The 24,485-nt window shown below is 39.8% G+C and overlaps 1 protein-coding gene across 2 annotated transcripts in view; it reads right to left on the bottom strand.

Annotated features, from left to right (window-relative positions):
* Positions 1-284: 284 nt before the first annotated feature.
* ST13 (ST13 Hsp70 interacting protein) overlaps positions 285-24,485 on the bottom strand; it is a 25,330-nt gene continuing 1,129 nt past the window's right edge. For both annotated transcript variants that reach the window (XM_064453917.1, XM_064453906.1), the window contains exons 2-12: positions 19,825-19,882; positions 18,540-18,609; positions 18,357-18,427; positions 17,717-17,783; positions 17,063-17,147; positions 14,880-14,990; positions 12,382-12,484; positions 9,547-9,663; positions 8,792-8,855; positions 7,476-7,558; positions 285-2,137 (exon numbers count right to left, since the gene is read on the bottom strand). In XM_064453917.1, the coding sequence (XP_064309987.1) occupies positions 2,009-2,137; positions 7,476-7,558; positions 8,792-8,855; positions 9,547-9,663; positions 12,382-12,484; positions 14,880-14,990; positions 17,063-17,147; positions 17,717-17,783; positions 18,357-18,427; positions 18,540-18,609; positions 19,825-19,881 (957 nt within the window). In that variant the 5' untranslated portion in view covers position 19,882 and the 3' untranslated portion in view covers positions 285-2,008. The remainder of the gene's footprint in view (positions 2,138-7,475; positions 7,559-8,791; positions 8,856-9,546; positions 9,664-12,381; positions 12,485-14,879; positions 14,991-17,062; positions 17,148-17,716; positions 17,784-18,356; positions 18,428-18,539; positions 18,610-19,824; positions 19,883-24,485) is intronic.

Raw genomic sequence — 24,485 nt, 5'->3', positions numbered from 1 at the left:
ACAGCACATATGCCCCAGCCTGAATGAAGTCAAGTTTCAGCCTAGACTGAGGGGTGACCTACTTCAGGTATTTCCTCTTGGGAACAGGAGATCAAGAGTATGACCAAAAGCCAGGCACTCACCAACACTCAGTCACAACTTGAGTTCATCTGGTATGAAGGCAAGCCCTTAAGCATTTATTTCCAATTTAAATAACAAGTTATATATGCAGCTTAATTGAAGCGTTTCCACATTTAATTTAAACAAAACAGGTTTTATCAGAAAGTTACACAAACCCAAAAAGCTTTATTTTTCAAAATGATACTTTATTTTTAAAGGCTAAGAGAAGTATTCAGAACTATATTTCTTAAGCAAAACAATTCACATTTCATTCTGCAGGGTCATTAGCATGAGAAAAAGCATTCAGGGTTTTTTTTTTCTTTTTGCAACTGTTGTTGAGTTCCTACACCAATCCATTTATTTAAACATGGTAACATCAATTATGGCTTAAGATATAGAATTACAAAAGAGTTACACAAATGTTGAGACTCAGGTGGTGAACAGGGAACTATGGTAATTCTTCCACAGAAAGATAATGTTTTAGCTAAGACAAACAGAAGCAACAACTGTCTTTATTGGTAGACAAATCAACGGATCATCATCAGCACAGACACTGCTTCAAGGATACCCATGCTGTTAATCCACAAGTGTTCGAAGAATGTTCCGTTTGCTCCATTTACTTCACCTTTTCCTCCATACCACAAGCCTCAAAACATGGAATTTTGAAACCATGACAACAGCTTTTTTTGGGGGGTTGTTTTGTTGTTGTTTTGGGTTCGTTTGTAGGGTTTTTTGTTGTTGTTGTTGTTGTTGTTTTTAAAGAAAGGATACAAGAAAAGATGGAAGACTATAGTATGCAGTGAAGGAAGAGCCATCATCTCTAAAGAGACAGCAGGACTTCGGCCAAGAAATTTTAATGAGTAAGCATGTAAGAACTCAAACCGACTCAGAACCCAGAGCTGCAATTTTGTTGGGTATTCTCCCCTTCACTAATTAATAACTCTGCATTTACATGTTCTAGATGGCTTGCATTCAGCGGGACGGAGGTAGCGATGGGAACAAGATTCCTTCCCTAAAGTTTCCGAATAGATGAAACCTGGTAAGCACGACCCCAGGGAAGGGGGAGTGCAAGCAGCTGAGGACCTGCCAACTGGGAAAGGACAAGAGTACAAGCACAGACAGTAAGCTGCTCTCCCATACCCAGACTGAGAACCAAAATGTTACGTAATGTGCTGGACAAGAATTGAGCAAGTAACAAAACCTCTGTGGCCTCTGCAATACGTACTTCATGCCAGGTGGCGCAAAGGATTGACCGTACCTTTGCTGTGCAGTTGTGGTGATCAAGATATTACATTATTTGCAGTACTGCCAGAAGTTCCAGTGTGTAACTAGCTAGCATGGTTATACTGATGATTAATAGCCATATGAAGTCAGTCATCCATTAAAAAAACCCAAAACATAAGGACTTGTATTTGCAGACAATTCCTTTATCCAGTTAATTCTTCAGACTTGTCCCACCTTTTCTGTTTGTGACTAGGCCAACTTTTCTGTCCTAAGGGGACTAAGACAGACTTAAACTGTTAAAGTTCCTTCCTGTTTGCTTACTGAGAATAATTAAAAAAAAAAAGTCCAAAATAACACAACAGCAGTTTTTTCCATCTTACACTCCTCGAATATTAGTTTTTCTTACAGGGGCATTCATTCAAAGGAAACTGTCTGTAATACTCATAATAGAAGGTTGCAACTCTTGGACAAGAAGGGATAGTTTAAACTAGGTCATCTGAATATAATTTGAGTGCTATAAACCAATTACTGAATAAAGTGAACACTTGGGGCTAGAGAGCAGCTCTCCTTAGAATACCCCGTTTCTCTTGTTAAGATGATCAGAGGTACAATGGTTTTATTGCAACACTTGTTAGCCAAATCCAATCCTTCCCATTCAGATATGATTTTTAAGAACCAGGGATTATTATTGTTTACTGCCAAATTTGGCAGACAATTTACTGATAAGATTCATGACCTTGGGATTGTTCTGGTACTTGGATATATTTACTGGGTTCTGAGCAACATCCTGGAACGCAGCCATAACTTCTGCATCCTGCAGGACAAAAAGCAAAAAAATTAGGATATTTATAAAATGAGCCTATAAAAGTTTGTGCTTATGTGATTCCAACACGAGTATGGTCTTGCTCAGCTTTTCACATGATGACACTAGATTAGAGTTTTGGGCAAGAGGTCTCTAAAGAGAACCCAATGATATAGTGCACTCTGTTAACACTGCATCAGTAAACACCAGAGTCATTACTGAACTTGGTACAGTAATAGCACAATGTGTGAGGGGGAAATGAGAAAAGAGTTCTTTTTCCCCAAAGCAGGAGCCAAACACAGCCACACCTACTGGATTATGTCCATTCAGGCATCTTCAAATGCATTTTGAAGGAGGCAGGAGCTCTATGTGCTTAGCATGCATGATAGGGTAACCCTCCTCCAAGCAACTGCTGCTACTCATACTTTTCACCTCTGTTCCTTTTAGCACTGTCATGGTTTTAGCTGGGATAGGGTTAGTTTTCTTCACTGTAGCTGGCATAGCACTGTGCTTTGGACTTAGTATGAACAACAATGTTGATCACACACAGATGTTTTAGTTGTTGCTGGGTAGTGCTTATACTAGTCAAGGACTTTTCTAGCTTCCCATCCTTTGCCAGGTGCGCAAGAAGCCAGGAAGGGAGGGGGCACAGCTAAGAGAGCGGATTCAAACTGGCCAGAGAGATATTCCATATCATGTAAAGTCATGCCCAGTATGTTAACTGGGAGGAGCTGGCCGGGGGAGGGAAGCAGCAATCGTGACTCGGGGACTGGCGGCAGTAGTTGGCGGGTGGTGAGCAGTTGTATCACTTGTTTTTTTCCCTTTTCCTTTTTATTATCATTATTGATATTACTATAATAATCATTATCATTACTATTTTAATTATTAAACTTTTCTTATCTCAACCCACAAGTTTCTTTTTTTTGCTTTTGCTCTTCCCATTCTCTCCCCCATCCCTGAGGGGTGGGGGGAGTGAGCGAGTGGCTGCTCAGTTGCCGACTGAGGCTGAACCACAACAAGCAGCAGAAACTTTGATCTGCTGGACTGAAAGCAGATGATGTGGCAATGTTTGGCTTTTAAAAATGCATCTAATTCTCAGTCGTTCCTCACCTCCTCTAAGAAAACCCAACTGGAAGAGAATCTTCTTATCTCTCATCATACTACTGCTGTGGTTAATACATTCACATATACATTAAAGTCAGTGGTCAAAAGAATACCAGCTTCATCTTCTCTGTTTAGTACAAGAAGCATTAATGCTTTTTTCTGTACTTCTAGTACACCTTTGGCCTCCATTAAACTAGAGTTGCTTTTACTCATTTTGCCTGTGCATGTTCTGAACAGTGCCCTTCAATAAATCTGTATAGACTGATTTTATATCTCAGCCTGGAAAAAGGTTTCCATTATAAGCAACTTCTGCAAATATTCAAGTTTTCTTTAATCGAGCTGAAGTGCAAGAAGTTTATTACATCCAATACAAATAATCTCTATCAGCTGTAATTTAATTTGCTGTTCTTTCTAGCACGTTTAAGTAGTTTCACTGAAAGATACAATCTTCCCTAGATTTCTAGACCATTGCTACCACAGATGTACTCTTTGGAAACTGTCAAAAACCAACTGGTGTCCTCAGAGCCGTCTGTGCTACTGTAACACCAACCTGTACCCATTCTAGCGTCAGGCAGATGTTAAAAGCTGTTTCAAGTCTAATCCAAAATTGCAGTTGGTAGGTGTGGACTCCACTGAGATCACCCACATGGTTCAGTCATGTTTTGTACACGTTGGGAACCAAGAGTCAAATCTTATGTTTTTTTAGAAGGATTTACAAGTGTTTTGTCTCTCTCACAAAAGGGAATCTGCAAAGTCTATGAAAAATAGGATGCTGAAATTCAGAAAAAGGACACTAGATATATTTTCTCCACTTTACAGGATTGCAATGCAAAAAAAAAAGCATTTCACAACCTCAAACTTCTTGAATTTCCAATTTCAAAACCAGGCATATGACTAAAGATCTTAAATCTGTGTTTTCACCTGTATATGAATCCAGAACAAAAAGCTAAGTAAGCTTAGTCACTGGTTTGTGTCAAAGCATACCTAAACAAATGCTGAATATCCAATTTTATATACTACGTGTTTTATGGTCCTGTAAATTCACAGTGAGTAAGTTATTCTGTATTTGTGCAAATCCCTGGAAGCCCTCAATCTTAGACTGTGTTTACCACATCCAGGGTTTCAAATTGATGAGCAATATTATCAGAATAAAGTTCAGGACTGAAGATATAAATATTTCCATAGGGAAATATTTAGTACATAAGGTAGAATAGGAACCATTGTGTATAAAAAGCATTTCTAATGCTCTAGTCTTTAGTTGCAGAAGGATGAAAAATACTTATAAGGAAAAACTTATTATTCTTTTTCCAACTTACACATTTTGGTGGAAGTCTGGGTCTAACATATGACTACATGTCAAATAAGGAATCCTTAGTTTCATCTTACACATCACTGCTTTTGAAAAGAACTTCTATTTGACCCACGACAGCTCTCCAAAACACAAATGTCATGTTGTGTCCAGAGAAAGCAGTTGCACATGCAAAACAGGAAGTACTATCTGTTCTTGGCATGGGTGAGGCAGCATCTCAATACTGCGTTCAGTTTTGGGCCCCTCAGTGCAATGAGGGACATGGAGGTGCTGGACATGCTCCTGCACCTCAACAAACCTGGGGAAAGGCCTGGAGAGCAGGTGTGATGAGGGGTGGCTGAGGGAACTGGGGTTGTTTAGTCTGGAGAAGAGGAAGCTGAGGGGAGACCTTATCGCTCTCTGCAACTACCTGAAAGGAGGTTGCAGTGAGGTTGGTGTTGGTCTCTTCTCCCAAGTCACTAGCAATAGGATGAGAGGAAATGGCTTCAAGCTGCATCAGAGGAGGTTTAGATTGAATATTAGGAAAAAAGTCTTTACTGCAAGAATGGTCAGGCATTGGAACAGGCTGCCCAGAGAGGTGGTGGAGTCACCATCCCTGGAGGTGTTCAAAACACATGCAGACATGGCACTTCAAGGCATGGTTTAGGAGACATGGTGGTGTTGGGTTGATGGTTGGACTTGTTGATCCTTAGAGGTCTTTTCCAACCTTAACAATTCTATGATTCCATACTACAGAACCCTCCAGACAGCCAAAATAGTAAAATAAGAGAAACACGCACACACAAAAATTTCAGCCAATTTTTCTGGAGACAAAAACGCTTGGGGGCAAATGAGCTAAAATAACATGCATTAGAAGTCATTGCCAAAGGTCTCAACTACTGCCGTTAAAAAGCTATGGAAAGATACGCAACAGAAGTTTTGCCACTGAGTCTTTTATGGTAAGAGACTAGCATCAGCCACAATTTAAAAAAGAAAGAAAAAAGGGCTCAGGAGGGCAGGCAATATTTATTGTCCTAAAGACAATAAATCTTCAGGTAATGGAACCAGAAATCTTAATCTAGAAAGAAGTTTTCATACTAGTTGCAGAGATTCTTATCCTATGCCAATGATGAGCAATAACTTTATAAACATGTTCATAGGCAGCCATATCTGGTTCTTTGGTTGTTTCTACAGGTGACAAGCTGAAGCTGACAGCGTCACCAGTTTAATCTAGCTCACGTTCAGGCATACATGGTTGTAATGTTTACCGGGATGTTAACAGACTCAGGCATATTTCAGTGTTAGCTTATAGAGAACCGTCTCAAAGATGAGATGATAATCACTAAGTGTACAGAGATTGAGAAGGTCTTTACTCTCAGAATACTCCAGTTTCAGCAGGAACTTGTCACTATGAAAAGCCTCTATGTATTGTCAGTTAAAATAGTACCTTAAGGATCTGAGAGACTTGCATGATTCTGTATCTTCAGACTTTTTTGTAAGGCCTCAGATAACCTACGTAATAGCTGCCAGCCACCATTATCTGCCAACATATTCCATAACTGCAGTGAGCAGAAGCCAAGCAGTATAAACTACTGCTTTTTAAGACTAGAGCTTATACTGCCAATTCAGAGAGGACCAGAACGTAGTCAGCTGGACATTTTAGGAAAAGAAGGCAGTGCGGACATAGGTGAAACGCTGAATAAATCATGTCTAGATGTGAAGTTTGTACAAAGAGGTCAGCAAGAGACTCAAGGTTTGCTGACAGGTTCTACCTGTTAAAGCCTGCCTGTGTTATCAGAAAACACCATCAACACACATTCTTGCAACAGTCCTACAATACGTTGGGGTATATATAATCAGCATTTAATGGAGACTTCTTAAAGGTGTGTGGCAAGGGCTTAATATTTAGTGCACCCAAAGCTCTGTTTTCAGCAACTCTAATTTCAAACTCCTGCACTGCAGCATAAATCAGCCAGGTAAGGAGTACAACTACAAATTATGGGCTTTTTTTTGATGGTTTGCATGCGAGTCAACACTGATGACTCTGGCAGCCTCAGTAAAGGTGTGTTTCCAAACACCAGCAACCATTAAAGGAACTCATGATCTTTTGTATGGAAAGCAATGCCTTTTTTTGTGATTTCAGGACATACCAAATAAGAGTCCCTTGTGATGCTTTTATGTAGATGGGGATTGCAGCTGTTCAATGAGCTGGGAACAACACGTAACTGTAGTTTAACCGCAACAAAAAGTAACAAGACACTTTTATACTTGATCATATTAGTATGCAAATAGAACTACATAGCTCAGATTTTTCCTAGCCCACCTGCCCCTGAAACTGCTGTTGTCAGATATGTTCTATTTGATCTGCTGGAATACTGTATTGCATAAAAGTAGTCATAACGTCGAGCAATTAATTGAGTGCACTGGGAAAGTAAGCTTTATGAACATGAATTTAGAAAATGCCAGATGCCAAACTACTCTGATACTACTTTGCCTCTGGCAAGAACCAAACACTTAATCCCCTAACAGAAAGGCAATTCCCATCTCAATATTGTTGTAATATATTGTGTTGCATCAATATTAATAATTTTTGTTTGTGCATAATTATCTTGCCACAATGTGTGTGCATTCAAAAAAGGAGCAAATAAACTGTACTGTGTAGAAATAGTCATTCAAGAGACTCAAAAGACACTAAGAACTCTATATAGCATATAGTTTTGCCTATCATAGGTGCGTATGGGCACAGCATCTTTAATTAAGCTCCCATTGGATTAAAAAATAGCTAACATGGATTCCAAGCAGCCTGGTGCCACACACACAAGGACAGAATTTCACAACAGAAATAAGCAAGCATCCCATTGCTATCCAGAAGGCTACAACTTTGTTCCTTCCCATAGCTCATAGGTGTTGTTCTTCCCTTCTGAAGAACATTTAGGTTTGATTTTAACAAATTCTCACCTGCATGGCTGCAAGGACTTCTGGATCACTAAGAATCTCATTAAGACCTGGCATACCTCCAGGCATAGCCCCAGGAAATCCACCTGAAAACCCAAGACAAGAAGAATGAATGAAGAAGAACATTTAATTCATCTATACAGGAGGCTCGCAGAGAGAGACCAAGACATACTTCCTTTGTCACACCTCTAAAGACATGTCTTCCATAAGGCTACAGCTGGTCCACTGAATGGAAAGCAGGGTCTTTACCTTCTCTTTCTGTGAAGACTTACATCTTACTTCATCCATGTTTTTAACTTAATGGAATGGGAGGCTTGTAATGAGTGTCAGGTTCTAGCACCTTGTATACGGATGCAGTTATTTTTCTGGTTAACTTAGATCAGGCAGGTCTCAAGCCCAGGAATATAAAGAGTTTGAATGCCTGAAATGAACAGTTCAGGGCAAAAGCAGATCAGCTGTAGTATGTCCCAAGCACATTCCATGTTTGGCGGGAACTTCAGGTTTGAAAATATTGTACCACCGAAGGGAAAAAAAAATAAACACAAACAAAAAAACCCCACAAAACAAAAACCAAAAATCCCTGAAGCAAAATGCTTGAGGTTCTGGTTTTGGATCCTTAATCAGCAGCTACCTCGGCTATGCTGAGCAGGGTAGGTATGGTCTCTATTTGGTTCCCCTGACAAGCTGACCCGGTTGGAGCATGCACGCAGCCTACCTCAACTACATCTCAATCTTTAAGAGCTTTAGTAAGTAAGACTTGTTTCTCCCCAATTTATTGTACTTAAAAATAACATGGAAAGCCCGATTTCCATGGAACTGTTAAAGGACAGCTTTTTTATAAGGTAAACCGCCATTACCTCCTTTGAGAAACCATTCTGTTCAACAGTAGTTTGCAACTAGCACAGACTTCCCTAGTATTCAATCCAAATTTTCAACTTTAAAATTATTGTTCTTAAGCAGAATGGATCCAAGGCACTCTGGGTAATTTAGAAAACGTTTTCATACTAGTTTTTCAGCACATATTATTAATCAAATACTGCACCTTTGTTTTCTCAGAACTAAATCCTTTCATTCTGTTATCCATCATATTGATTTGTCGTCCCTCTACTTGCTACCCAGCATCAATCCTCTTTAAGAGAAAAAAAATCCCATCCCTCTTCCCACTAGTGCTCAGAGTTGTTTGTAGACAAGTTCTAAACTTCAAAGACTATTTTTCTCTCTGTCTTGAGAACAAAAGCTATAAAACCTGTGGTTATAATACCCCACATGGAAACAACAGTCACCTCTACCTCAAGTATTGGTACTTAAAAATAAAATACCTGGGAAGCCACCTGGGAAACCACCAAACTGAGCTCCTCCTGCCTGTCGTCTTGCTTCTTCCTCCTGCAGATGAAAGTACATCATTCCACACAAAGCAATGGAACTGCAGCCTGTTTTCTACTGCTCAACTGGTTTTAAGAATAAAAAAAATAGCTGAGACTGTTCAGGTAGGTAGGCTATCGCAACAAACAAAGAACTTCACTGTGTACACAACCATTGACAAGAAATAGCGATACCTACTCTTACTTTAGTATGTTTTTGCAGGTAAGTATGCAGAGTATGTTTTTACTGAATATGAACTGTGTGATTTGTTTTAGCACCTCAGCTTATATTTTTAGAACTCCCACCTCCAACATACTAAAATGTATCAGTAAAGCGTGATGAAAAAGCAAGCAAACTGTGTCAGAAAGCGAGGAAGAGAAGTAAAGTATTATCCTGAATTTGAAACCTCCTACTTCAGGAGACATAAGTACAAAGTGAAAACTATTCTGGTACAGTCATACAATAACTGACTTCTTGTAATACAGGATTAGTAGAGACTCCAGAGCCTGTGTTTGTCATAAGCAATAAAAGCAGATGCAGTACAATGCCCCCTTCTCCAGATTTCATTATTGGTCAAGTAACCAAGACAGAAATCAACTCTCTAAAATTTAATTCTAAGACTTAAAATGACAGGAATTCTCTGCAACTCATTTTAACTAAAATAACTGACACACTCCAAATTATTAAGAAATATTAAAGCCTAAGTATTCACCCTTTGTGCTCTCTCATGCTCCTCCCTTGCCTTCTTCACTCTTTCCATTCTTTCCTTGATTTCTTTTTCTTCACGCTTCCGCTCATATTTTCGGCGATGTTCTGCAATTTTCTGAGCCTGTTAAACAGAACACCAAGGTTTCATATACTTTTTTAGCATATCGCACAACATATTTCAATACAACTACATGTAAGCATAACCATCTGTTTTTACCAGTTCTTAAAAATAAGATCTGACCTCACATCCTAAAAGCCCTTTTGTTTGAGGAGCCATTTGCTACTTCCTCTCTATGGCAATCAATTATTCATGTCTTCCCAGTCCTAACCGCATTCACTAGAACATGCATGCTAGTATACTTTTTTGCTATAGTGGTCTGTGACTTGCACCACAGTTAGATCTTAAAAACATTATCATTCCACATGCCTTCATACTTTTATGCTGAAATATTATTTTCTCCAGTGCTAAAAACCAGCAACAGCCCCAGAAAAGGGAATTTTCGCTGGCACAACAACAGGAAGTATAACTCCCCCTGCACACATACACTTTTTAGGTAGTGTTATTGCTATTCCAGATGCCTTTGCAGCATATACAGCTAGACATAAGCAGACCAAATAATTCCTGAACCAAATCAAGAGAGGGTGGGTGGGGAGAAAGTTTGCTTTCCATTATTAGCTTTTTTTCAAGTCTATCAAATCTACAGCCCCAGCAGAAGAGAGTAGTTAGCAATGAACTCCCCAGGGCTCTTCACTCAGGGCTCACTGTAACAATAGAACACTAACTGTAGCACTGCTTTCCTGAAACCAGAATGTATCCTTATATAGCATTGCAAAAAACAGTTTGTAATTTCACAAGTTGTGTATGACGGTCACCCTGTAATAAAAACCATAGGAAAAAATATTTTAAAATATGAAGCTTCAAGAATAGAGATACTAACAACTACTGCTACAACAGGCACTCTTCTATTCTTTCAGAATACTTTTAAACAAGTTTTTTTATAAGTAGTGAAGTTTCGGTACAATTTTTTTTTTTAATGAAACAAAGAGTTTCCAAAGTTTGGATTTTCATTGCTTCTAAGTACTTCTCAAAATGAACTAAGCATTTTTAGAATCTGACTCAGACTTTCAGCTCAAAGTGCTACAAACTAAAAAGTGCTAGGAAAGCTGGAAGTGAATAAATTAGGTGAACATATAATCTTCACTTAACTAAAGATAAAAAAAAATCACCCATGTAAAGATCATACATTTCTCCTTGAGCTACATACACAAATTCCCACACAGTTGGCAACTACGCATCAATGTATCAGACACACTTTGCTGTTTCTGTGCATGTGCAGATTGAATGGGATATAAAAGGTTCCCCCTCAGCCAAGCATTAAGTATACCCCCTTACAAAAAAGGGTTGAGACCTAAAAGATGTTAAATAAACAAAACTAAACCCTCTTTCCCCCTATTCCCCTTCTTCCCAAAGCTCAACTTCACTCCTTTGTTCCCCATTCTTCCACCTCCTCCCCCACCCCAAAGAGCACACGGGGATGGGGGCTGTGGTCAATTCGTAACACTGCAGCTCTGCCACTCCTTCCTCCTCATGCTTTTTTCCTGCTCCAGCATGGGGTCCTCCCCACAGGTTATGGCAACAGACTGTTCCAGCATGGGTCCCCCACAGGCTGCAGCTCCTGCCAGAAAACCAGCTTCTGCATGGGCTCCTCTCTATGAGCTACGGTTTCTGGCAGGAGCCTGCTCCAGTGTGGACTCTCCATGGACTGCAGCTTCCTTCACGGCACACCCACTTGCTCTGGCATAGGGTCCTCCACAGGCTGCAGGTGGGTATCTGCTCCACCATGGGGCTGCAGGGGGACAGCCTACCTCACTGTGGTATTCACCATGGCTGCAGGGGAATCTCTGCTCCCATGCCTAGTGCACCTCCTTCCCTTCCTTCTTCACTGACATTGGTGCCTGCAGGATAGCTTCTCTCATTTTTTTTCTTCTTTAGTCCCCTCTCTCACAGCTGTTGCGCTGTGATTTTTAACCCTTTCTTAAATACATCATCACAGAGGCACCCCTGGTGTCACTGGCTGGCTCGGCTTTGGCCAGCAGTGGGTCTGTTTTGGAGTGAGCTGGACCTGGCTCTGTCTGACATAAAGGCAGCCGCATGTCTCTTCCTAAAAGAGGCCAGCCCTGCAGTCTCCACCTCCCCCCACCCTTGCCATATAAACCCAATACAATGCAACAGCTGCCATCTGTGGTCTGTCAACCACTTTAAAGTAATATGTAAAACAGATTAAAAAGAAAGCCTGCTATCGACAGTCTTACGTTTTTTTAAACAATAGTTCTGCCTTAGAAGAATGCTGGGGTCAATCACTTGAGGAAAGCTGAAAACCAATCTACAAAGGTTATGCTGCCCTCATGGGGTAGACTAATGAAAGTACAAATCATAGCAAAGCGTGCCTCCTTTGTAAAACATGTTTAGGATGAAGCTTCGATCAATTCAGAAACATCTGAGAAAAAAACACTGTCAGCACTCTCTTGCTCTTCTGAATGTTTTTAGTCTAGATTCTAAAATGCCTGGCAAACTTCAACTGCTTCAGATTCTTCTGTTCAGATTTTTAAAAGGAACATATTATGTCATAGCTCGGTTACATGCCCAGCCCCAGAGACTCAATTTCTCTACACACAGCCATAAACAGCTGTGATCAGAGACAAAAGTATTTATAAACTCAGTTTGAAATGTCAGATCACACATGAACGCACTCCCACAAGACAATTCATACTGGAAGAATTTGAAGTTAGTAATGCCACTCAAATAGAGGAGGGATCTCCATTATGCCTCCCCACTTACTCTCGGTTGCACCTCCTTCAGCATGGCACTAGCATCTTCATCGTAATCCAGTTTACAGGCTAATGCAAGATCATGAGCAGCCTCTTCCCAGTGACCCAGAAGTCTGCAATTCAGAAGACATCACCAGTCAGAAGGGAAAACCAAAGTGAACTCAGTTCCTCAAAATATTGACAACCATGCAGCATTCAGTATTTTTACCTGCAGCTATACGGACTTACAGAGGTGTACAGTTTAATAATCATGGTGTTTTCTGTAACCTGCACACTATGATGCCATTAGAGGATACTTGCTTGCTTCATACCCTTACTTTTGCTTGAAGTAACAACAAGGTTAAAAACCCTCAGTCAGCTAGTATCATTATTTGCTATAAAAAAAAAAAAAGAATCACAGAATCATTAAGATAGGAAAAGACCTCTACGGTCATCAAGTCCAACCATCAACCCAATATCACTGTGTCTCCTAAACCATGTCTACATGTGTTTTGAACACCTCCAGGGATGGTGACTCCACCACCTCCCTCTCTGGGCAGCCTGTTCCAATGCCTGACTATTCTTGCAGTAAAGACTTTTTTCCCTAATATTCAATCTAAACCTCCCCTGATGCAGCTTGAAGCCATTTCCTCTCATCCTATTGCTAGTGACTTGGGAGAAGAGACCAACACCAACCTCGCTACAACCTCCTTTCAGGTAGTTGCAGAGAGCAATAAGGTCTCCCCTCAGCCTCCTCTTCTCCAGCCTAAACAACCCCAGTTCCCTCAGCCACCCCTCATCACACCTGCTTTCCAGGCCCTTCACCAGCTTCGTTGCCCTTCTCTGGACATGCTCCAGCACCTCCATGTCCCTCATTGCACTGAGGGGCCCAAAACCGACGACAGTATTCAAGGTGCTGCCTCATCACTGCCGAGTACAGGGGCACGATCACTGCCCTACTCCTGCCGGCCACACTGTTCCTGATACAAGCCAGGATGCTGTTGGCCTTCTTGGCCACCCGGGCACACAGCTGGCTCATGTTCAGCTGGCTCTCAACCAACACCCCCAAGTCCTTCTCTGCCAGGCAGCTTTCCAACCACTCTTCCCCAAGCCTGTAACGTTGCATGGGGTTGTTGTACCCAAGTGCAGGACCCGGCATTTGGCCTTGTTAAGCCTCATACAACTGGCATTGGCCCATCGATCCAGCCTGTCAAGGCTGATCTCTCTCTCTGCAGAGCCTTCCTACCCTCAAGCAGATCAACACTCCCATCCGACTTGGTGTCATCTGTAGACTTACTGAGGGTGCACTCGATCCCCTCGTCCAGATCATTGATAAAGACATTAAACAAGACTGGCCCCAAGAGCTCTGAGGAACACTGCTCATGACCAGCTGCCAGTTGGATTTAGCTCCATTCACCACAACTCTCTGGGCTAACAGGGTCTAACAGGGAGAAGGTACCCTACCTAAACATATGAAGCACACTAATAAAAGTTCTCTGCACCGCTAGGCAGATGTTCAGTGTAAAACTACACATTCAGTGCTCCGTACAAGTCTACACCACTATTACCTTAAGTTTAAGTGGACCCTCTTTACTCAGCACTCAAACATCCTAGTTAACTGGAGGCACCGTGTTTTAGCTGAAGAGGTCATACAAGCTACTGTTTGCATAAATGAATAGTTAAGAAGTGCGCACTCTTGATAATTAAAATTATAATTTGCATAATTTTTATTGTAATTAAATTATTATTATGTTTATTTTCATTGAATACTATTTACAAATGGTAAACGGTCAAAGCACTTTTGCTTACAGACAGAGATGTTAACAAATGACACAAAGCCCAAGAGTGAGAAGACTGGAGCATTGTTTGGATTAAAACTGCGGACATTAACAAACTACTCTTTGAACACTGTTTAAAATGCCCTTTTCTTGGTAAGTTCTATTAGCATTTAAACTTTCCACTTTTATACAGAGCATGAGAAGTGTCACCTTAATTTCTTTTGGCTGATCTATTGTGATTTAAAAAAGAATTTTAACTACAGTTGGAAGGGGATGCATGCTGGCCTAATGCCATTTCAAATAGTTGCAATGTTTGCTTAATAACACTCTAACTGCAACAAATGGTTCCCTTAATAACTAGATAGTTTAATTTACTATGTAAAAGATCTAATGGAATAGGGGCAGCAGAGAAATGTTTAGAATTTTAAGGTAGTAAATAAAAACTAAACTAAGTGAAAATAAAAGACCTCCAAACAAATAAAACCCACAGTCCTAGAACTCAATCTTTAGCATAAATGTAAAAAAAAAAAAAAAAAAGAAAAGACAGTGCCAGAGGACTACTCATAAATTGCCATCAATAAATCACCATCATCCTTTCTTTCCTGTAAGCCATACACTCAGCACAATGGTTTCTGGCTCATGGCTACTGTTCACAGGTACAAGACAGTCTGGAGACACAGAGGAGAGAATGCATAAAAAACTGTTTCCCCAAGTAACTGAGAGAATATCAAGTGCACATGCAGTTCATTACCTATGCGCTTTCCCCCTCCATTTGTAGGTCTGTGCCGAGTCAGGATTAATCTTGATGGCTCTGTCACAATCTCTAATGGCAGCATTTGGCTTCTGTAGCTTCACAAACACACTGTGGGAACAAGAACATTCATTGTACATATTGAAATACCAAGTTACTAGCTTAAGCTGGAAATAATTTTGGATGACTAACAGGCAAGCTAGTGAGATAATACATTTGAAGAGCTGAGTTCAAAAAGATTTTGTAGTGACAATGAAGTCACTGAAATTCAGTTCCATACACACACACACACACACGCACCCCCGCCAATGTAGGTGCATCATTAGCAAGAAGCAAAAGTGTTCATTGTTCAGAGCCAAGCCTTGCCAGCAAGAACAACTTTAATCCACAGGAAAGGATATATAAATGCAAAGGACAGTTCAGATTCCATGGTATTTGGAGCCTATAGCCAATGGCAATAGGAATTTGAACAAAACAACATTAGTATTATGCATGCCATATTACATTGCCTTTAGAACAGTAAGACACAGAAAACATAAGTTATACAGGCTACAATGATCAACAGCTAAAATTATCAGGAACTACAAGAGATAGGAGAGGCGTCATCAAAATTAAGAGACAGAACAAAACACACCCAGAAAGTAGCCTCAATGCCTTGTCAGTTAAGTGAAATAACTGCCAATTTTACAATACACAAGCATATCAGATTAACTAGTAGGGCAGTACTTTAGGAGGTTCAGGCATTTCAAATTAAAAATATCTGATGGAAACACTAAAAAACATTCCTGAACTGACAAAGATATTTGATATTCAAGATACTCCATGTCAGAACTTCTGCCTTTTTCCATCTACTTGAAAACAATTAGAGTGCCTGTAAGTAACTTCATCATTAAGGCTTGTTATAAAGCAAGCACAAAGTCACACATTCTCTTCTAGAAACAAAGAGGTGGACAATGCGTCAGGAAACTGTCTCAAAGCTACACCTCACCCATGAGAGACATTCCAATGCTGCTGGCTGCACAAAACCCTTAGACTCCCAAACACACAAACCCCCTCAGAATCAAAACCCAAGCCCACCAGAGAGGGGCAGATTACTCACAGCACTAGATCAGCACTGCTGTTACACTGCAGGTTTTAAAATACCCTAATATCTTGTCTGCTTATTTCTACAATACACCAAATTGAGGTAACTTTTAAACTTCTCTTAACACTCTTAATTTTCATTGCTAATCCCAGTCCTGAGAAGATATGGCACCATAAGAGGTTTTACAAATACTACTATGATGGCAATGACAACAGTATATTAAGGGTAAACAAGTGGTGTTACATACAAAAACTTTGATATGGAAGGTGGGGGGGGAAGCATGGCATGTACCAGTTAAGACTTACTACAATGGAACAGTTAAAGGACACTAATTCATCACATGAAAGTCATCAAATGTTGACCATTTCTTTGAATTAGACCTTGCTATGGCAAAGATGCACTAAACTATCAAAACATCCATAGTTAGTGGTTTTTTTTGTGTAAAAGGAGAAAAAGAATCTGTTCAAAGTTCTGCAACCCATACTTGCCCAACCTTCCTCAAGAAGTAGGAAGATAAACGTGTTTGTGCATTATGAAGTTAGGGCTACCACACATCAAATCTGACAACGTTCCCAATGCATTATCGGCCAGCTGGTAGATGTAATTAGCATTAAGGTGGGTATTGAATGGGTTGAGAAATAGGTGTGTCCTGTTCAAATACAGGACTGTTGAACAGAAACAAGTCAGTGAACAAATTTATTTAGCAGGTACAACAGGGAGAGAATTCACTTGATCCACAATTAACTCTGCATCTGAACAGGACGTAATTTCAATCATCACTTTAGTCCCAGAATAAACTTCAGATTTCACAAGTGTTTGTTATCCAGCATTAACTCTAACTCAACATACCAAAAGCTGTATTACCACAATGCATTTTGGAACACCATTCTGTTACTTACTCTATTATCAAGACCTTTTAGATGGCTGCTTCAGCAAATCTGGTTAATCATGTATAAAGGAAAATGCATGAAGTGTATTTTTCTCTTTCCCTCATGTGGTGTAAGCTTACATAGATCCTCAAGTCACCATTATATTTAGGTTCCTTAAGGAAAGTAACAGAGTAGGCAGAAACATGTATCACTAGTTTATGACAACTCACCTTGCCCTCTTGGCGTACAAGATGGCCAAACAAGGATTCAGCTTGATAGCATCTGTGAACAAGTCGACAGCCTTCTGAAGTTCACCTAAATATAAGTACCAGTAAAGTTTCAAGCATTATGCAATGAAGTTGCATCCAAATTGCCAGATGTGCCTTAAAGGGTGTTACGCCCCATCGCGCTTCTTAAACGGAAGATTATCAAAGGAAAATCAGTTTCTCCCTCTTGCTACATTACTGAAATACAAACTCCAAAATTAATGCTAGAGGGGAGGAGAGACTTTTTCCAATTAAATTTGTACATTTAACTTTGTATGCAATCAAATAGGAAGATACCTCTTTATTATGCAGCTTTTCACTGCATTAAGGAAAACAACTAGAGACGCTAATCATAATATGTACGGCAGTACTGTAACAAAAAAATTATCATTAAGATGCTGCAGTCATTCCCCACATCCTGCCCAAAAGTATAGCTACATTGGGAAGACAGACTTAAAGAAGCTTTCATGTTCTAGATAGTTTTGGGTATCCAACAGGAAGTGAGTTTTCTCCCCCTTGAAAACATTTGAGGTGGTCCAAGATATTAACTTCCTTTTTTTTTAAAAAGGAGAACCAAGCCTAATGTCCTTGAATAGGTACTAAAAACAAATCTATCACCTTCACTTAGAGCGTTTATCGCTTCCATCTTCTTCTCATTAGCTTGATCCATCATCTCTTCCGTTACCTAAGAAAATAAAGAAAATAAAACACACACACAAAACCCAAAAGTTGTAGAGTCCAGGTCAGAATCACCATGCTAAGACAGCACCAAAGAAGGGAGCTCCAGTTTTCCCATTCCAGAATCGTGTTTTTAATTTGCATCAAAATCATAGTTTAAAAAAACAAAAACAAAGAAACCACAAACCCCCCAAAAATAACGGACCTACCAAAAACAAACCCAAAACCCTTGTGATTTTAGCTTGGACACATCAGCCACCTTCATTTTTAGCTAGAGAACACCCAAAACGTAAGTCGAATAATGGCAGATTTCTACACATCTAGTTTTCTTTGGTGTTTTGATAAATTTTTTTGGTGTCTTCTGACCTGATTTTCCTCAATGAACTTTTTGATGTACTATAATCTTTAATAAGAAAAGACTGTGGTTTTAATCCAGTAAGTTTTCTAACCAGGAGAAGAAGAGCCAAAGCAATAGCTGGCTACCTAGCTAATACAGTACTCAACTTTTAGTCCTTGATTCTAACTCAGAACCTCTCCCTATCTTTCCTACTGCCACAGACATTGAAAACATGGTGCTTACCTCCACATTTTCATCTCCCATTTCTTGAGGGTCATCATTGTCTGGTTCAATCACTCCCTCATTGTCAATTTCTGGGGGGGGGGAAACAAAAAGCAAGATTAAGCTCCATCTACAAACAGAGAGAGGATTTCCAGAATCATATTCAAATTGGTAAAATGTGATAAAGTCATTTATTTTCCACACCTAAGTCACTTTCTTCACTTTCTGGTTCAGGTGATTTAACTGGCTCCTCTGGCTGTTCCTCTACTTTGCCCTGTAAGAGAAATGTATTTGTAAGCATACATTACTTATGACTGATATTCTACTCCCACTCTAATATATCACAATGCATCAGAAAATCGAAAATTAATCTTCAAAGCATCAGATTGCTCTACAGGTAAATTGGTTTATTTTTAAGATACAAATCTCCTTTTTTCCTCCTCTCAGATTAAGTCTATCATGCATGCAAATAATTCAGGGCCCAGATTTTGCCTCGTGAACTTCTATTATCAGTAAAGCCCGTCCTTCAAATTGTGTAGTTCAATAATCAAAACCAAATAATCCAGATAATACCCAATTCAGAACCAGTTTTGCAACTAATCAACCCTTCCAATCTTCCTGCCTTCCCTTGCACATTTGTTGGATCAAAAATTCCCTCAACCTGATATTATTAGGCTAAGGTCCTTTAGCAGGGAAGAGTAAGCTGGTGTCAATGATCAAAATATTGTTTCTGTTTGCCAAGGTCAGAGATCTTTGCCACTTTCACATACTTAGAATGTTTTTTTTCTAATGTTTTCCTATCAACTTCTAGTTACATTACTAATTTCCTGTGAATCCCATACCTTAGCACGTCCTTCTTTATCACAGACATAAGCTGCTTGACTTCAGTGTCACAGACCATACTCACTACCTATACACAATCCCTCCATACAGTTCTACCTAGCCAGTAATTCCACAATCCACTGTCAATCAACAACAAAATACCTACTTTTTCCAAAAGGACTTTCAAACTTGGGAAAATCCTGCTATAAATATCTACAAGCTAAATTTATCATCTCCCTTAAAACAAATTAACAAAACCCTGTAAAACCCTCTTCCACAAACTATCAACTTTTTAAGGCAGTATTAACTGTTCATTACCTATCATGCTCACTAATATTTCTTCTCATGCAAAGATTATAATTTCATCCACTAATAACTACAGGAGAGGCGTAAAAACAGCAAGAACATAAAAAAGCAATCAAGACTTTGTTTGGCATTTGCATTGCACAGAACATCAGGCATTCAGGATTAGGGAAATGGAGCATGACAACACTTGAAACAAACTAGGAAGCCATCTGTAACAAGCCATCTACATCATGCAATGGGCAGGCTTCAGACTGAACTGGCTCACTCACTCACCCTAGCACATTCACCCACCCTATTTGAGTGAAAACTGACAGTGATTTTTTTCCCCTTCTCTTGATCAGTAATTTTTGCAGAGTCTCACCTTACTTGTCTCCTCTGCAGAAGCATTGGCTGGAGCAGGTGGTATTGTGCCTCCCATGCTTTACAGCAAAACAGAGAAAAAAAACCAAACAATAAGATTATCAAAACAGTGATGTGTGTGTTATTGATGCAAATCCTGCTGATAATCTCAGCTTTTTGTTGTGACACAAAACACGATGGTCCAGGTCACTGTAAAACCACCAAATAAGAAGCACACATCCACCATGCTTTTCTCAGTGTAATGTTATGCACACTCTTATCTGTTGGCTCTTTCACCTAGAGCTCTGCTGTGGCTTGTACTCATGCGCATCACCCACCCACCCCTTCTCACATGGAAAAGCTGCCTCCTTGGCTGAAACGGAGTTTCTCCTTAAAGTGTAACTTACATTTTAAGTCAACTAAATATTATAGATAAAATAGATACTAAAATTAGAATTATTTTTTGAACAGAGATCAAACAAGTTAAGAGAACCCTAATGGCCTAAAATGCTTATGCAATTAAACTGCTGCCTAGAAAATAAAAGAAATGAAATTATGTATTGCAATATTCATGCCTTTCCTTAGCTATAAGTTAAAGAGCATTCTCTGTATAGACAGGATTCAGTATAGAATAAACTTCTATATTACATCAACTTTGGTCAGGAGCCAGAAATAAGCATAGGCTGAATTCTCCAGCTGTTTCATATAACATCTAATCATACCTAATGGCAGGCTGCCATGAGCACTACCATTCCCATCCATCCTCTGCCCAGCATTCCCATCTACCGACAGTTTCCAATTGCTCTGGCCATGGGTGGAGGGGGCAGGGGAACGTTTCTATCAACCCAACAAGCTCAGTCAACTCCTTGGGGCCCCACACAACTGCCTAGACACGGTGCAGGGGAGAGGAGCAGGAAGTGGGCAGGAGGAACTGGAAGGGTGCAGAATATCTGCTTTCAGGAATTAATGCAACATAAAACTATATCCCAAGGACGAGATCCTACAGCTTCTTAAGTCAGGCTGCTGCAGTCCCGTTCTCCCCTCTTTCCTCCCTCCTGTCACCAGAACCATCTCCCAGTCAGGCCCCAAGCTGACTGAAAACAAACCCAGATGGGGAGGGACACAATGAGGACAGGGGTGAATTGGGGGAAGAGGGGATAGAAGACGGAAAAGGAGGGGACAGGACTGACAGGTCCTGGCACCAGGCCCTACACCAAAAGGCAAGCAGACAGCACTACACTACCTCTATTTTACCAGAATAAATTGTCAAGAAAAAATACCACAAGCTACCAAAAAAGGTATCCCCTGAAGCTATTGCAAAAATCTAGATGTGTCCTCGGAACCTTGACATTACTTAATCTAAGTTATACTGCAAGGACCCAACAACTGCAGTCTGATAAACTGTTACAGAGCTAGGCAAAAAACCCACTATACATGTACTAACTTTTCCTCCTAAATTTTTACCTTTGTAGGCTGACAATAGGGCACATAATCATCTACCAGTCTGTAAAAATCAAAGAGTTTTCCCCAGGACTATAGGGACTGTCTAGAATAGCCTTGGAACTTCACTTCTGCTAGGAAACTACAGATTTTGAAGCATTTTAGTAGTGCTAATTGCTAATATCCAGGGTAACACAATGCTCACAAGTTAAGATCCATCTAATGCTTGTTGGCAACACTTTTTTTTTAAAAAAACAGACTTTTTCAAAGCCTGGAAAAAGACAGAGAACCCTCTAACTCAAAAAGGTCAATAACATTCCCAGCTTCCAACCATGTATTTAAGAACAGCTCAAGCTAAAAAGCACACAGGAATCAAATTCCTGAGTAATTCCGAATTATCAGGCTCATGTTCAGCTGGTTTTAAGTTTGACACCGTGAATCATCTCAAGGCTGAAACAATTTCATCAGTCTTCTCTGCCCTCTTCACATCCCTCTGAAAACTACCCAAGTTTAGAACAATCTGAGACATGTCTAACCAATATATATACACACATTTTAAAATATGCATTTCATGAACTGCCAAGGCTAAACAGTTTTACTCCTAGTCCTTGAAAGCTGTTTTACTATCCAGTTATCCTCTACCAAATCTAGAGTTACAATCCCAGAACAATTCAAAACCAAGTTACTCTAAAATCATCCCTTAAAATAGTATTTGATTCCAATGCACAGCAAGGATATGCAGAGTACTTAATCACCTCCATGATATAGAGATATGAGACACTCCTGTAGGAAAGGCAGGTACTGAGCCGTATAAATACTGCACACACAAAAAAATATTTAAAAATTAAACCTTTGCGCTAAAACAGAATTGTGCAATTCCAGTAATAACTCTTGGGAGCTGTCAGGACTCTATTGCAACAACGACTCTGTGCTTCCACTCATCACACTGATGAGAAATGCTGCTTTTATGACTTGTTGGAAGAACTGCAACTGTTATTTCAGTGTCCACTTTCATCACTGACAGCAAAATTATCTTGAGAGAAAAACTAGATTACCAAGAATTCAAAGGGGTCAAAATCAAAACAGCAATAAAAGGCAAAAAGGTCTGTTCATCAATTAGAGATTTTTTGCTTTACTTTTAAGGACTGTTTTTGTTTCTTTGCTCAATTGCAAGTTTTTAAAATGTGTTCCCTTTAATGACTCATTTCATAAGAATTTAAGTGACAATATTTGTATTTTTATGCAATTATGAAAAAGCAGGCATAACTAAAAGGGATGTCAAAACACTTTCTAAACATAATCATACACTACTGTATGTTTTCTATACCAAAAGCATCTATATAGAAATTAAATAAAATAGCTAGACAGAATAAAGGTTAGAAGATAACAAGTGCATGAAAACAGATAAGACTTAAGGTTTCTGATGCAACATTAACAGCTAGTCAGAAATAAAGTATCCCATTTTGGCTTTATGAGCAGTTCACATTATTTAAGTTAGAATCATTAGCTTTAAGAAAAAACCCAAACAAATCAATCATCAGAATTTTAGTTTAAAAATTTAATGATGGATTTCAGTATCGTTCAGTCACTCTTCTGTAATCACTCACAATATTACCTTGGTGACTAAACTTATGTCTTTTAGATTAATTCAGGTGAGCCTGACAGAGATATCAGACTCATCGAGTTTATTTCCACCTGAAGCCAGGCCATGCTAAGTTTCAAGCAGTTTCCAAAGAATGAGAAGACCCTATAAATGCATTTAATAGTCCAACAGCAAACAGCACTACTGTTTTTATAAAAACATAACAGCACTACTGTGGAAGAGGGGAATCCACCAGACTTCCAGACTACCTTTCATGTCAAGCTATTTGGCTACCACTCCAAATAACCAAGTGTAAACATACCCAAATATTTAGCTTAAAATATGTGAAAAAAAAAAAAACAGAAAACTTGAGAGCTACAGGAGGTTCTACTCTGAAGTACTTTTTAAATTCTGAGGTAAAGACATCCAGTGAAGACTTTACATGGAAAAAACATTCCACAGTTCAAAGCCTAATTTTTTTATACTTATAATACAAGCACCCTTTCATTAACCAAATACAAACTCTAATCTGGAAGTTAGAGCTGTCCCCATTAACACAGAGAAAGTTAGAAATCAGATTATCACCTTTCCAGACCCTAATGCCTTCTCTGGCCAGAAGAACTAAGTGTTCTTCCCCTCCATTCACACCTTCAGAATTATGCAACAGAAGAATGGAAGTAACCTAGGGCGAGGCACGAAAATCTTGTACACAGTAGCAAAAGGAACTGAAGTCCTGCAGTAGGACAAAACAGATATGCACCTCCTTCCTAGGCATACGTGCAGCTACTACCAGTAATGCAAAACCAAGTGAAGTTAAACAGGAGTGGTTTTACAACTACGCTAATATTCAGATGCCTAAAAAAGTTTAAAGAGCACAGTAAAAAACCCCAAATAAATAGTTCCTTGTAGCCGTTTTCATGACATACTGCAAAATGCCTGACTTGCACATACATGCACACAGAGCCCTGCTAGTTTTTCAACTAATTACAAGTACGATATAGCAAAAAGTACAATTAAAATACTTGCAAATTAGTATTTAAAGCAAGTTTTCTAAAACAAATCCCAGTTTGCCACTAGACGCAATCTTTTCACTACCCCTTTCGTAAAAGGTGTATCTGCAAGGACTTTCCTCACTTCTCAGAGCCCTTCTAGCATAGCGAGGGTTGCGGCTACGAAAGCCAAGCAGAGGTACCCTAGCTAAACAGAGGGGCTCGGCGGGTTCTCTGCCAGCAGCAGAGGACCTCAAACCTTCCAACTCAGCGTTTCTGGGTGCTCAGGGCGGAACCCAAGGATGTTTTGGTGTCAAGAAGCCTCCGCTCTGACAGGCCACGCGTGCACAGAACGCTACGTGCGGCGTAAATAGCACGCATCTGAAGTGCCTCACACGGGAGCAAGATTTCAACTACCTGATACACGAAACTTCAAGGGGCGAAACACATTTTTTGGACGGGAACCACTCCCACGTGTTAAAGCGTCAGGTATTTTATGCTTTTGGGTAGCAGGATGTAAATCAATGCCCCTCACCTCCCCACAAACTCGGCTCCTTTTAAGACAGGCTAGCCAACTCTGCTGCATAATGCGAGAATTAACTCGCTAAGTATTACTCCGGGGTTTTCCAGCCTGGAAAGCTGAGCCACTGACATGGCCGGGAGGGCAGGCTT

This window comes from Phalacrocorax carbo, chromosome 1, assembly GCF_963921805.1.
Source record: "Phalacrocorax carbo chromosome 1, bPhaCar2.1, whole genome shotgun sequence".
NCBI lineage: Eukaryota > Metazoa > Chordata > Aves > Suliformes > Phalacrocoracidae > Phalacrocorax > Phalacrocorax carbo.
This window is presented reverse-complemented; position numbering and strand designations above follow the sequence as displayed.